This window comes from Lytechinus pictus, chromosome 6 (assembly GCF_037042905.1).
Source record: "Lytechinus pictus isolate F3 Inbred chromosome 6, Lp3.0, whole genome shotgun sequence".
Taxonomy (NCBI): domain Eukaryota; kingdom Metazoa; phylum Echinodermata; class Echinoidea; order Temnopleuroida; family Toxopneustidae; genus Lytechinus; species Lytechinus pictus.
This window is the reverse complement of record NC_087250.1, coordinates 12,000,128-12,011,237: the sequence shown is the minus strand read 5'-3', so window position 1 is coordinate 12,011,237 and position 11,110 is coordinate 12,000,128. Positions and strand designations below refer to the sequence as shown.

The 11,110-nt window shown below is 38.4% G+C and overlaps 1 protein-coding gene across 1 annotated transcript; it reads right to left on the bottom strand.

Moving 5' to 3' along the window:
- Positions 1-2,086: 2,086 nt before the first annotated feature.
- LOC129263813 (ly-6/neurotoxin-like protein 1) lies at positions 2,087-8,850 on the bottom strand. The gene is made up of 4 exons (XM_054901724.2): positions 8,719-8,850; positions 5,864-5,932; positions 3,616-3,755; positions 2,087-2,844 (listed from the first exon to the last, which is right to left on the bottom strand). The coding sequence occupies exons 2-4, from the start codon at positions 5,904-5,906 to the stop codon at positions 2,638-2,640; spliced, it is 390 nt and encodes a 129-aa protein (XP_054757699.2). The 5' UTR covers positions 5,907-5,932; positions 8,719-8,850; the 3' UTR covers positions 2,087-2,637.
- Between the last annotated feature and the right edge of the window lie 2,260 nt (positions 8,851-11,110).

Genomic DNA, 11,110 nt, shown 5'->3' with positions numbered 1-11,110 from the left:
CTAAATCATTCTGAGCAACGTGAATGCTTACGATTGGCAGTGGTCGAGACCAAGTCCACGCGCATGCGTACTCTCAATCCGAAGACGCAAGTAATGAATATTCATATGTTGGTCCAGAACTCGGTGGGAAAAATAATTTCGCGGGCGGGAGTTTCAAAATATAAGTCTGATAAATATACACTTCAAATTGGAATATTACACACATATTATATGGCATTATGAAACAGAAAGTCGTGATTTACCCAAAATAACAGTTTGTGAAAACTATCAATGTTTGTGTTCCACATCTCAAATTCGTCCATTAAAAAAACGCGTTAATCGAATGAACACATAACTATTGATGCCATGTCACATTTAGCGAAAAAAAAATGAAATAAGATGTAAGATACATTATTTTATGTTATCTGAAAGATAACAATGTAGATTTACCGGATGCGCTTTTTTGATAAAAACAAAACAAACAGCGCATAATATTACATCTATAAATTGCACATTTATCATTATCAGTGCGATACTCGTCTTGATTTGAGGATTATGTTCACTTTTTTAAAGTTTGATCTACTTTTTCCGCGAATTAAAGGGTGCAAATCTTCCTGTGGCGATATTCATAATTTAGGTCTGATGATTAATTTGCAGTTACCATGCATGATAACATTAATTTCATAAGAATAGGCGCTTATCCATATCCAAAACATAGAAAATGTATGAATAAGACGATTGAATTATCATTTTTTAACTACTCATTCAATATAATATTACTGCAGTTATTGGAATATCAAAATATATGACTATGGCGCTCTTTATTGTCATCACCATGATCATCATCATCACCACCACCACCACCATCATCATTGTCATCATCATCATAATCATGAGTATCATCATCATCATCATCATCATCATAACCATCGCTATCACCGACTATGCCGACTGCACCAATATCACTTCGCGTTCGCTTTTTGGAAAACCTATAAGCAATTTTATGGACAAAAAGAAGAAAAGGTTGTCATCACTATTATCATCATCATCATCATCGTCATCATCATCACCATCATCATCACCATCATCATGATCATGCTGATCATCATCATCATCACCATCATCATCACTATCATCATCATCATCATCATCATCTTCATCATCATCATCATCATCATCATCATCATCACCATCATCATCTTCATCATCATCATCTTCATCATCATCACTATCATCATCACCATCATCATCATCATCATCATCATCACCATCATCATCATCACTATCATCATCATCATCATCATCTTCATCATCATCACCATCATCATCATCATCATCATCACCATCATCATCATCATCTTCATCATCATCATTACCATCATCATCGTCATCATCACCATCATCATCATCATCTTCATCATCATCACTATCATCATCACCATCATCATCACCATGATCATCACCATGATCATCATCATCATCATCATCATCATTACCATCATCATCATCATCATCACCATCATCATCATCATCACCATCATCATCATCATCATCATCATTACCATCATCATCATCACCATCATCATCATCATCATCATCATCTTCATCTTCATCATTACCATCATCATCGTCATCATCATCATCATCATCATTACCATCATCATCATCACCATCATCATCATCACCATCATCATTACCATCATCATCATTACCATCATCATCATCATCACCATCATCATCACCATCATCATCATCATCATCATCACCATCATCATCATCATCATCATCATCATCATCACCATCATCATCATCATCATTACCATCATCATCGTCATCATCATCATTACCATCATCATCACCATCATCATCACCATCATCATTACCATCGTCATCACCATGATCATCACTACATCATGATCATCACCATGATCATCGTCATCATTATCATCACCATAAGCATGATCATTATCATTATCATTATCATTATCATTATCATCATCATCACCATCATCATTAGCACCACCACCTAAAACAACATTGCCTGCACAAAGTGCGCATCTTTATTCATTATTTTTCTGTCTTCAAAAGATTGCAATTAGAGTACAAATTTTGTCAGTTTTTATTGATTTTATTTTTTATTAATTTCGATAAACCACATGATAAAAAACGATGAATATTTACAATGAATATAAAACTCATTTTCCTATGAAAATACATTGTCCACTAAAAATTGTATACACGACTCGAATATTTCGCATCAAGAAACATGATGCCCACAAAAGTGGTTTTCTAGACCTCAAATCTAAAGTAAAGTTTACCTAAATTATTTGCCGTCGATCTTCTTCCATTGATTCAGAAAAAGCACCCACCTACAGAGTTTGACCAAGAGTGGTTGCATTTGAGCACATTGTGGCGCTATTTTTTTCTGTGCTTGCCTGACATTGCAGTGATCAAACTTTGTAATAAGGGAGGTGTCCATCTTAAAGCTCCGACTTCAGCTCTAAATACCAGGGATCCCCCAATCCGGGCATAACACGGAGAAAGATTTAGGCCTACTTGAAGTACCGAAGAGCTTGGACTGCCATTGTGCATTTCAACTTTTATGTTACCAAAATACAACCCCCCCCCTCCCACAATACGAAATCGGATGTCGTCCTCTCATCGTGAAATTCCAAGGGCGAGGAGAAGAGCAACCATCATGGCAATGATGCTCATTTGAACGTTGGTGGCGCTGTTGCAATTATCTGTACTGCAGCAGTTTGTGCACGTCCTGATCCCAAAGAGCGAGACACACCCAGCGGTACAGCTAGCTACACATGCTCTGGCCAGGGCGGTCACTTCGCTGCTGACAGTTACGCTGGTTTTCTGCAGATGAAAAATGAGATAGAGAACATTTAAAAATATCAGGATTGTACTGACAGTGGACGTCGTATTTTATTTGATGTATTTTACGAGTTTGAGGGCTTCGTTGATGCTACCACCTACACCTATATGTGTTCGTATCAAATAGCCCAAGATATGCCTATATCTCAGGGACTTGAGGACAGTATCAGGGCCTTCAAGGACAGCAGTTTGTTAACTGATGAGGCCACCCTGATTAGATAGAACTGAAAATGAAAAAAATAAATAAAATAAAATGAAGATATAAGAGCATCGCATTATATCTTTTCCTGATAGGTAATTGTTTGCTATACAGTACAGAAAGCAGAGCGGATATTTTACAGGAGGCGTGCGACCGATCCCTAGCTCGGTGGGCTTGTTGACCTCCATGCATAGATCTTACGATGTCATACAGAAATCCTATTCTTTTATGCGAAGGCCTGTACTGAGATTGGGAAGTGACCTTATATACACATGTTTCTGAGGATCCCAGCTACAGCACGAGCGTCGATGCTTGACTTTGAGGTAAAGATGTGCTGGACATATTATTGCATGTGTCGGAAATTGTGTTGCCATAGTAACAATATACTATATTAGGCAGTCTCAGATTATACTGGTGCCCTCAACGATGGATTTCGACCGAGGATGCTTGAAAATTTGTCTGATGTCGCATTTTATAAAATCGTGTCTCATAGGCAACTATGAGGGAGGGAGGGAGGGAGGAAGGAAGGGAGGAAAAAAAAAAAAAAAACATACCGAGCATTGTCCTGTGCAAGTAGCCGTTGAAACATCACTGCTGGAGTTCACCGTAGAAGTATCAAAGGTATCTAGACAGTCAGCTCCACCGACTCCGGTGACGTAACCACACGAGTAGCAATCCAGTGCGTACAGGGGAGCTTCGAAATGAAAAAAAAAGAAACATAAAAAATGAAGATCCTTATTTCATTGCTCGAAATGAAATCAGAAATAGAGCTAGATACTCCGAAAATTATTTTTGCCCAATAGCCACTGAGTGTGCATGTGCAATGCCAGATCAACGTAGCTCCATCCCTTTTTTTGTTGACCTCATATTAAACAGGGCGGCAGCCTCTCGCATCTTTTAACGTCTTTTGGTCTGACGCGGCCGAGGTTTGAACTCCCGACCTCCCGGCTTTAAGACGGACGCTCTATACCAACTGAGCCAACACACCGGTGAATGGAGACCAAGACATATGTTTCATCTTATTATTAAACAACCATTAAACTTAACTTTAGTTGATTGAACTTTAACCACTTCATAGTCAGTGGCGGATCTACCGGGGGGGGGGGGGGGAGGGGCTAGGGTGTTAACCCCCGGCTGCACTTTCCTCTTTACTGTACTTTAGTGTGCTTTTCACATTTTTTTCGGGACCAAAAATGCACTAGCACCAAATGTGCACTAGCACCCCTTCAACAAAAATTGTTCCCATGGCCGTGGTCAACCCCCCCCCCTTGAAAAAAGAAGAAGCTAAATCCATCCCTGATAGTTATATTTCCACAATAAACTTTATTATTTTAGGTTGACTTAAGCAATTAATAAAAAAAAATGCAACGAACTGGTTTGCCGATAATGCAAACCTTTATAATGTCTGCATAACTTTGTCATTTCGTGTCAGACTTCTACACTGCAAAAACTCCGGTGTTGATTTAACACCAGCCCGGAATCTATATATGTCCACACCAGGGAAGTATTGAAACAACACCAGCTTGGAATTAAACCGATGCTGTATTAATACTAAGTGGTGTTGTATAAACACCTTTCTGGTGTTAGACCAAAACGAAACTGGCGTTGTTTAACACTTCTCTTGTGTGGACATAATATAGATTCTGGGCTGGTGTTAAATCAACACCGGAGTGTTTGCAGTGTATGAAATCTTTAATTTTTTGTCGGAATTTGCTTTTTCTGTTCAAATCAAATCACGCATGTTGAAAGGCATAATTATGTTTCATCTTGTCCAACAACCTTTGAATTAGACTTTGATTTGATCGACCAGTAGCCTTATCCATTTCTTGAGTATAAATATTTTCTTAAAGGGATGGTCTGGGCTGAAAATATTAATATCCTGATAAATAGAGTAAACTTCACAAAGCAAAATGTTGAAAATTTCATCAAAATCCGATAACAAATAACGAAGTTATTGAATTTTAAAATTTATCAATATTTTGTGAAAACAGTCATATGCACATCGTCATGAACATGATGAATATTCATTATATGCATTATGTGGGCAGTTGATGTCACATCCCCACTTTCCCTTTTGTTATGTTATTACATGAAATCATAAATGTTTCATTTTTTTCATACATGCGTAAATGATATGTCTCCATTATGATGAAATAAGTTGTGGCAATTACTAACACTTAATCAGTTGTCAATCCAATTGTTTTAGTTCTTTGTAGAAAATTTTTGAATAAACGTTGATTTCATATAATAAAATACAAAAGAACAAGTGGGGATATGACATCATCAGCCCACCTAATGAATACTCATTAAGACATGCCTATAACTGTTTCACCTGAATAATGCAAACATTTAAAATTCAATAACTTCGTTATCTGCGATCCGATTTTGATGAGAAAGTTTCAGCATTTTGCTGTGTGAATTTTACTCTATTTATTGAGATATAAATATTACCAGCCTGGACTATCCCTTTAACAAAGCTACATCGTTTTAGGATGACAAAAAATAAAAAGGCATGCACACAGAGAACTTATTCACCGACATAACGCAAAGCTTTAAAATTATGATAACTTTGTAATTCCTTGTCCAATATTGATGACACTTAAGTTTATTTGTTTGTTTGATTTTACTACATCTGTTTGAAATCATATATTTTACAGTCGGGTGCACCCCTTCTAGAAACCCTTCAACGTTAAAGTAACATTGAAGCACGTTATAATCAATATTTTAAATCACCTTCGGAACTATTTATAATCTCACGAGAATTGTATTAAACTTTAAATTGATTTGTATTTTTTCACTTACCTACGCAGGCTGCAAGAATGAACAAAGTAAGAAGGGTATTCATGGTGAGGATGGGTTTAGTTGTTCTACCTGCAGAAAAATAGAAAAAAAATATTTTAAACAGTTGAAAAATTCTGTCCAACGTAGCCGACAACGTACGAACCTTTTCTTTCCTCTTATATTTATTCTTCTCCTTTTCCTTTGCTTCTTCTTTTCTTCTTCTTCTTCTGCTTCTTATTCTTCTTCTCTTCTTCTCACTTTTCTTTTCTTGTTCTTGTTCTTGTTCTTCATATTCTTTTCCCGGATGGGGGGGGGGGGGGGGCAGGCAAAAAAAAAACGCGTTTAAAAGGGTGTTTTTTCAGTATTGGACGCGGTCCGCGCGTGGACTCGTTAAGGGTATCAAAAACACCGACTTTCAAGAAAAAGGGTGGTTTTGAAAGACTGGTCAATGGTCAATCGCGGGGTCAAACGTATTTAGGGTATGTTCCCCCCAAGCTTTGTCTTTAAGACTAGCCAAACGTGTTTAGGGTCTGTTTTTATTCCCAAGCTTTTTCCCCGATGTCATATTTTGGCGACAACTTGTTTAGGGGCCAAAATGTGTAAATAAAGCCCACGAAAAACTTGTTAAGGGGGTTACTGATCTGTGCAATTCTGAATAGCCAATCAGCGTGCGACCGCCCATCCAGATAATCTTCAGATCATTGCGCAAAATACAACAAGGAAGCCGGCCTAGCACAAAATGACTTAATTATAACGACTTTGGGTAGTAGAATCTAATACCCATTATCACCGTTATGTTTACTTAGTAAATCATACCTACACCATAAAATGACGATCAGAGACCCGCTGCATAAAACGGAATTGTCATTTAACACATTGATAACATTGTGTTTTTTTGACTGCGGCAGTAGCCTCTTGCCGGGGCCCTGTCGGCTGCTTTCCGAGCGAACATGGCTAAGCAAGGGATCTAGCGAAGCAGAGCGCCGCGAGACAGGGCCTCTTGACATCTGAGCCGAATTTCACCGACTTTCTTTTGTTTTTTATTGTCTTTACCAATATTCCGACCAAGAACTGGTCGGTGAAAATCATCGAATGAGAGCGCGGGCCGCTATGACGTCATATTGAATATTCATGAGATCATCTTGAAAGGCGACCCGTGGATTCTTGGCGAAGAGTGACGACGAAATATCAAAGAGCATTGAAAATGCTGAATATTGACCGATTTAAGGATTTGCAAGTCGATGAAATTAAATCTGCACTGAATGGACGAGATGTTTTTGTGAATCTTCCCACAGGATATGGAAAAAATGTTATATTTCATGCGATTCCACTATGCGTCGATTATCGATCTCCGCTGTGCAGAGTTGCTTCCCCTTTATTAAAATCGAGTCTGACCAGCGGCTGACCAGTATCTCCCGGGAAGTTTCGGGGCGGCGATGGGTCTGTTACGGCCAGTACTAGCAGTAGTAGTACCACTACTTGTATCATTTTGCTCGTTATATCCCCTTTAGTGTCCCGCAATTAAATGAATCCCCTGCAGAATAGTGGACTACTATAGTATTCCGAACCCCGGACGAAACAGCTTTGACATTTCATTGGTTTACTATAGGTGACCGGTAATCATGACTCGTGTATATTCATTAGAAAGACGTTCCTCATGATTATATAATTCAGCTCAGATGTCAAGAGGCCCTGTCTCGCGCCAGGCCTAATTCGCTTCGCGAATTAGGAAATCCCTCGCTTCGCTCGGGAAGCAGCCGCCAGGGCCTCGACAAGAGGCTACTGCGGCAGTAGCGTATGCAGGGGAGGGGGTACAGGTGTCCAAACCCCTTTCAGTTTTGTTCAAACCACCCCCCCCCCCCCACTTTCCCTAAAGTTTTTCTGCAGGTTTTTTTTAATATTGTTTTTTTGCTTGTCAATTTTTTTGGGGTAGGAAACGATCTAAAATTTGTGGTGAAGACCCCCCCCCCTTTTTTTTTGGTTGGAAACATTTCATTCAGCTTGAATCCCCACCCCCTTCAAAAATCCTGCGTACGCTTCTGGATAGCGGCCTCAGTCAAGTACGACTCTACTCTACAAAGAGGACTGCCCTCATCGGAAGTAAAAGAAGAAGAAAGACCCCAAAGACCGGCAAAAAAGAATAATTAAAAAAAAAAAAAAAAAAAATCCAGTTTTTGAATGTGTTAAATGTCTTGTCTTTCCGTTAATGCCCACAATCATTATATTGATTATGGCATGAACGTCAGGATTGACTTGACTAGAATGTCCATTGTATAATCTTTGTTTTCCAGAATCTTTTAATGGTCAACGTTTCATGCAACATGCTCCATTGATTGATTGATTGATTTTATTTGTCAGGTAACTATGAACAAATACAAGAAAATCTGAACAGAAGTGTATACCTTGACAGGATTGCCCATGAAAGCCGAGATGGCTTATTTTCAATGGGGTCCTTACATCAGTAATTGAAGACAATGTACATCTATGAAAAAAACACCTATAGAAATCTACAAACTACATCAATTAAGTCTAGACCACTAAATTAACACGATGAATTGTAAATGTCATTAGTTTATATAGGAAAGGTTTATAACGACACTTGTTCAAATATAGTCTTCTGCCAAACGACCATCGTTTGTAAAGTCAAATAAAACGAACAAAACTTTGATAAAAACAAGAAGCGTGGATCGTTGTCATGGGGATTGCTTATACGGTGTACATGTCCTACCCCCCCCCCCCAAAAAAAAAACGGACCATGGAGAAACGGTTAATAAACATAAAGTAATATTGAAATATATAAAAGACGAGTTCCAACTCAAACTCGTCATTAAAACGAAGAAAGTTAACAAAATGAAAACTCGAACTCCGACGCTTACCTTTTAGACGCACGCTGAAGTTGAGCGGGTGGACGAGTGTCTATGTTTGACGAAAGTCTCGATTAAAAATGATTTCGTAAGCGATAAACGCCCTTGCCACCTTCCTCTTGAAAGGGTTAAAAAAAGAACAATGTCATATTAAAGAAACCCCCTCTTTGTCATCGCGCTTAGAGCATCCATCCGTTTAGAAAGCTTTAAATTGAAGCCATGCCTGGGCAGTTTTTTACCCCCAGAGCAGGGCGCTCATTGGTCAGTTACTTACACAAAAATCAATGATGAAATGAACGGCGCTTAGCAACGTACCAAAACTAGCTACAACCCCAACCATGCCAACACTAGGAAATGAAAACCCGGGCTAGTATTGCTGTCGCAAAGGAGGCCTTCAGCAGAAGACACCATGCGTTGGCTTACTTTAACCTAATGTTTTGAATATCGAAGCCGCAATCATACATAGTAACAAAATATTGACAAAATTGACTTCTCATTTCGTTTTCGAATATGCAATGATAAACAAACATCGACATTTCTTTCCAACACTTCACTTTGTTTGAATATCATAATTGTAAATTCCAAAGCTGGAACATGAAATGTTTCGACAGGGATGCATGTAATGTACTTCGTATTAATTATAGTTTCAAAAGTATATTTTTACCATAGCAGCACAAACTCGCGCTCGCTTTTTGATGAATCTATCAACGTATTCATCACTCACGCTAATATGTCATTTATATACTAACTTGTTCGTTCATTATCCATACTTGATTATCCAATTTACCTTTGCCATGAGATATAAATATATCTCGAAAGTAGATTCAAGCTTTGATACAATACTTTATGATGATTTTGTTTATTTGCTATGCTATATTGCCATTCATGAATACTGTAAATTGGCAATTTCAGCAAGTTGTATTTTCCAATAAAGAAGAAGGAAGATAATGAAAATACAAATAGTAATAGTTTTGTTTTGTAGTGATCTTTATTATTCATTCAAATAAATTTCATACATACATAATCAAGGAAATATAAAATGATATGATTATTGCAGCTGTAAATACACAGATCAAATAACACTGTAATAAACATGGACAAATCGTATCAGAACAGAGACATAATCCGAAATCATGCAAAAATAACATTTCAACAACTTCCGGAGGAAAAATTTGACAAGCAAAAAAATATACATATATCTACACTTTCGAGGGGGGGGGGGTGCAAACTTCTGTTTTAACAGCATTTTTTACATTTCAAATTTCAATTGTGCCTCTCAATTGTATAACATTTCAACAACTACTGTATGCAGCTAAAGCAAATAATAAAAAAATACAATAATAGTTATCGGGGGGGGGGGGGGGCACACAAATTTTTGGTGGTGCCCCCCCCCCAATGCCTCGACCCACGGTACGCCACTGTGTTCATGTAACTGTTTTGCGAAAATAAGCGAAATTTTGAAATGCCATAACTATATTTTACATCTTATTTTGCTGAAATTATCGGGTTTATGCTTTTTGGAATTGTTCTCCTTCAATTCACATCAACGTTTTGTTTTTGTTTTTTTTTGTGTTAGGGTGTTCTTGTCCTATAATTATTTTTCATTCAGCTTCTAAAATCATTGATGATGCCAGTCTTTTATTCATAACACAGGTCGTGTGGTCCAGTGGTTAGAGCATTGGACTCATAATCGCAAGGTTGTGAGTTCGAATCCCTACTCTGCCATTGTCTCCACTTTGATAAAAAGGCCCGAGAGTAGTATCTGTCGTCTATAACGACAGCCAAGACGTAAAATGTTTCCGAGGTAATTGGTTATATACCAGCTTGGCGTTTACCAGCAAAACGGTGCCCTGTCGAGTTCCTACGGGAGTTACGATAAACAGAATAAACAGAAACAGAAAATATGGGGTAATCAGGGGCAGATCCCGGATTTTCCAAAGGGGGGGGGGCACGTTTTCCGGAGGAAAAATTTGACAAGCAAAAAAAAATATATATATCTACATTTTCAAGGGGGGGGGGGTGCAAACTTCTGTTTTAACAGCATTTTTACATTTCAAATTTCAATTGTGCCTCTCAAGGGGGGGGGGGGGCACGGGCCGGCTGTGCCCCCCCCCCCCTCTGGATCCGCCAATGCGTGAAACTATTTCACCCTTCCTCTTCGCCACGAAAACCTTCGTCAGAAGCATGGACCTATTACGTAATAGGTCCATGGTCAGAAGTGACAACTTTTATTTATTCCATAAATAAACTTTCTAGTAACTCGCCACTGGTCTGTTTGGTCTTAGAGGTAAAAAGCCTCTCGGATTACGTTGTTCAAACAATTTTTGATGGGTTAACAACCCCTTCAGCCTCCTTAGCGTGCGAAAGCTAGCACATCGATCGATTCTTTGAGGACACTGCGATG